Genomic DNA, 3,181 nt, shown 5'->3' on the forward strand with positions numbered 1-3,181 from the left:
TCCGTATTTTTAAAAAACACATTAACCTCTACATTTTTTTAAAAAATAATTAATATAAATTATATTAATATTATATTCAAACTATAATGGTGTATTATAGTCCTTCAATATATCCTGGTAAGAAACTCATCCCATAATCAATCTCCATCCTCCTTCGACATAACGTGGTACAAGGATCGAACACCTCACAGCCTAAAATTACTCTCATTGCAATCCAGTTGTTAATCATCACCCCGGAAAAGTCTCAATGAGACTTGTACTAGTGCCTGATATATTGCCACTTCGCAGCGAGAACCGAATCTAGCTTTATCCAGACCCAATTCATGGCTGTTCACATCATGGCTTGTAACTTTTAAGGTGCTGAACATCCAGAGAAAACAAACACAAGGCAGGATGAAGAAAAACATGCTCAGATCCAAGGTCAAATTACGAGGTTTTCAGAATACAAAAGTTGATCCATTATACCTGTTTATCAAGTACAAAATGTATTTTTTAATTCTCTTCTCAAGGACAGAAATGAGGAGGAGCTCTATTGATTTCAAATGGGGTTTTATGAAAAATTCAAATCCTTCCACACCCAATAAATTGTAGGTGCTGATACGCATAAAATTCAGAAATCCTACTTAAAATTCGACAGTAAGAATTTCAAAAATAATTGGTTTGACTTGAAAGTCAAACAGGGTGTCAACCGCCAAAACCAGCCAGAAACTACAACAAAAGCACACAACCAAGCGCTGTTATTTTTGATAGCTTGACTCATTGCAAATTCGGTCTCTGCAGGAAACTACAACCCGACCGATTTCTCCAGCTTTTGAATTTGGTTAAGGAATATCCAGGTCATCTGCACATGCAAAACATTGCAATAAGAACTCTAGGTGCCGATCTAAAAACAGTTCTGTAAACAATCATAGCTAAGCAGACAAAGTCATGAACAATGGGGAAACAAATGGATGGATGGAAGGAGGGAGGGGGAAGATAAGTACCATGACATGAGGAGCAATTCTGACACAGTAAACAGGGAATCCAGTGTAAAATTTGAACGGTCCTCCTGACTTGAGTGTCTTTAAGGCACAATCCATGGAGCCAGTGTATGGATACTTTCCTTGGGCATCAGGTTGCATTTTCTGAATTTGAGTTTTGACATAATCAAATGGAAGACTACAAGCTGCAGCGAAAAATCCAGAAACACTACTTGCACCTGGAAATAAAGAGGATAGTGGGAGCTGTTAGCCATTGAAACACATTATGCTTACTGTGTTCAGATGAAATATTAGCCACATGGTGATTCGAATGTCAGATTCAATCAATGAACATGCCTACTATAGATAGCGTAACAAACAAAATACATACATTTTAGAAACAAAGAGGAAAAAATCATGCTAGACTAAGATCCACTTTTCAAATCTTTGACTATATCTATGTAATACGTGCACCCAGTGATTGTTCATGCCATGCTCAACTGATGTGTGCATAACTATCAATGGAATAGTTTTGAAAAATTAATACTCATTGATACAAGTATATAAATATCATGCATGCAAAGAATCTTACCTAACACTGTAGCACCTTCACCAAAACCAAGAGAATCCTTGCAAAACTCAACACTTTGGTCATAAGAAGCAAGCATCCCCATGTTCAAAGCCATTGCCCTTACAACAGTAGGGCCAGCGCCTTTCCAGAGTGCCAAAACCCCTTCATCAGCAACAATTCGGTAGAGGGCATTGAAAGCATTTGAGTAGTTTCTGCGCTGAGCAGCAGGTAAAGTGGCATCAGCCTGCATACGGATAAGTGCTAAATCTGCTGGGCTGCCCACAGATGCTCCAATTGCACCAGCTGTTAGCCCACACAAAGCCTTCTGATATAGAGGTAAGGGCTTCCCATCATTGGCTTCAATTGCTTTGCTGGTCAAAATCCTTACAAAGACAGAAAGGAATTCAGTAAGCTTGATGACAATAGAAGTTAGAAGATGCACAACAACATTATAGTTTGATAACAAATATTTTCAAACACTCACTTGAATGTTCCAAGCCGGGCAGTTGTATAAGTGGCTTGCCTCAATAGTCCAGCAGAAAGCCCCTGATCATTAATATGGTAATGAGAAACAGAGCACAAACAACAGGAACCAGATTTAAATTTAACAACAACAAAACACGTCTTAATTCAAAAGACAGTAGGAATTCAATTGGTCAAGTTAAATGCTTCTCGTTGATGCCATTTCTGAGGTGATCTCCAAAAATTAAGACACAAACAAGTAACCAATATCAGATCTCAGAAATTTGTTTTAATCTCACAAATTAGAGGACATATTATATTAGATCAAATCTATCAATTTTCTATCGAAAGAGCACAAACCACACCTCCTCTTAAAACATTCAAATTGGAAAGTTTAATTCCTTTCCCTGTGAAATGCTAGCTGAGCTCCAAATTTAACAGCAATGAAGATCCATCCTTTAGCACAGATCTTATAAACGAGAAACTAAATCAACATCACGCAACCAAAAATCCAATGTTTAAAGTAAATTGTTAAAACCTTGTATAAAGCACCAAAACCCTCATTCTTTATCATATTCCTGGTCACCTCACCAGCTGATCCTTGACCCAATTGAATCCTCACCTGCACAAAGCGCAAAAACAACAAACAACCATCAAAACACAGACTTCAACAAACCACTTTACAACATCAAACCAAACAAAACCTTTTAAAAAAAACCCCTCAAATCCCAGATCTAAAAGGCCATTTTAGCTGAAGAAGATTCAAACTTCATATCACAAAGAGCACGAAAACATAAAATAATCAACCACAAACCCCCAAAATCCAAAGAAACATCCTTTCTTGTACCTTAATCATATCAATTGGCTGGATAGCACAGGTGGCAAGCATACCAGATGCACCACCGTTAACAAAAGGTTTAACAGTAGGCCATACACCGAGTGATTGCGGTTTCTTCTCCTCCCCCATTTCTTCCCTTCTTTTTTTGGATTCAGAAACTCCTCAAGGGGAATCTGGGAATTGCCAAAAAGAAGCAAAGAAATAGAGAGAGGGGGGGGGGGGTATAACAACTGAGGAGGAGGCAGTATATAAATATAGGACTCCACAAAAGCTTGGAAGAAAGAAAACCCTCCCTAATTTTATTTTATTTTAATATATATTGTTGAGGAGGAAAAATTTTGGAGGCATTTA

At 37.8% G+C, this 3,181-nt stretch overlaps 1 protein-coding gene across 1 annotated transcript; it reads right to left on the bottom strand.

Annotated features, from left to right (window-relative positions):
- Positions 1–414: 414 nt before the first annotated feature.
- LOC105126093 (mitochondrial dicarboxylate/tricarboxylate transporter DTC) lies at positions 415–2,978 on the bottom strand. The gene is made up of 6 exons (XM_011026843.1): positions 2,840–2,978; positions 2,531–2,614; positions 2,015–2,076; positions 1,552–1,913; positions 984–1,198; positions 415–841 (listed from the first exon to the last, which is right to left on the bottom strand). The coding sequence occupies exons 1-6, from the start codon at positions 2,957–2,959 to the stop codon at positions 785–787; spliced, it is 900 nt and encodes a 299-aa protein (XP_011025145.1). The 5' UTR covers positions 2,960–2,978; the 3' UTR covers positions 415–784.
- Between the last annotated feature and the right edge of the window lie 203 nt (positions 2,979–3,181).

This window comes from Populus euphratica, unplaced genomic scaffold, assembly GCF_000495115.2.
Source record: "Populus euphratica unplaced genomic scaffold, PopEup_1.0 scaffold75.1, whole genome shotgun sequence".
Taxonomy (NCBI): domain Eukaryota; kingdom Viridiplantae; phylum Streptophyta; class Magnoliopsida; order Malpighiales; family Salicaceae; genus Populus; species Populus euphratica.

Bases quoted from the DNA above. Each gene is read 5' to 3' on its own strand.
- LOC105126093 (XM_011026843.1), bottom strand. From the start codon at position 2,959: ATGGGGGAGGAGAAGAAACCGCAATCACTCGGTGTATGGCCTACTGTT. The intron at 1,914-2,014 runs GTGAGTGTTTGA...TGTCTTTGTAAG, and splicing joins GCCCGGCTTGGAACATTCAA to GATTTTGACCAGCAAAGCAA. The intron at 842-983 runs GTACTTATCTTC...TTGCATGTGCAG, and splicing joins GAATTGCTCCTCATGTCATG to ATGACCTGGATATTCCTTAA.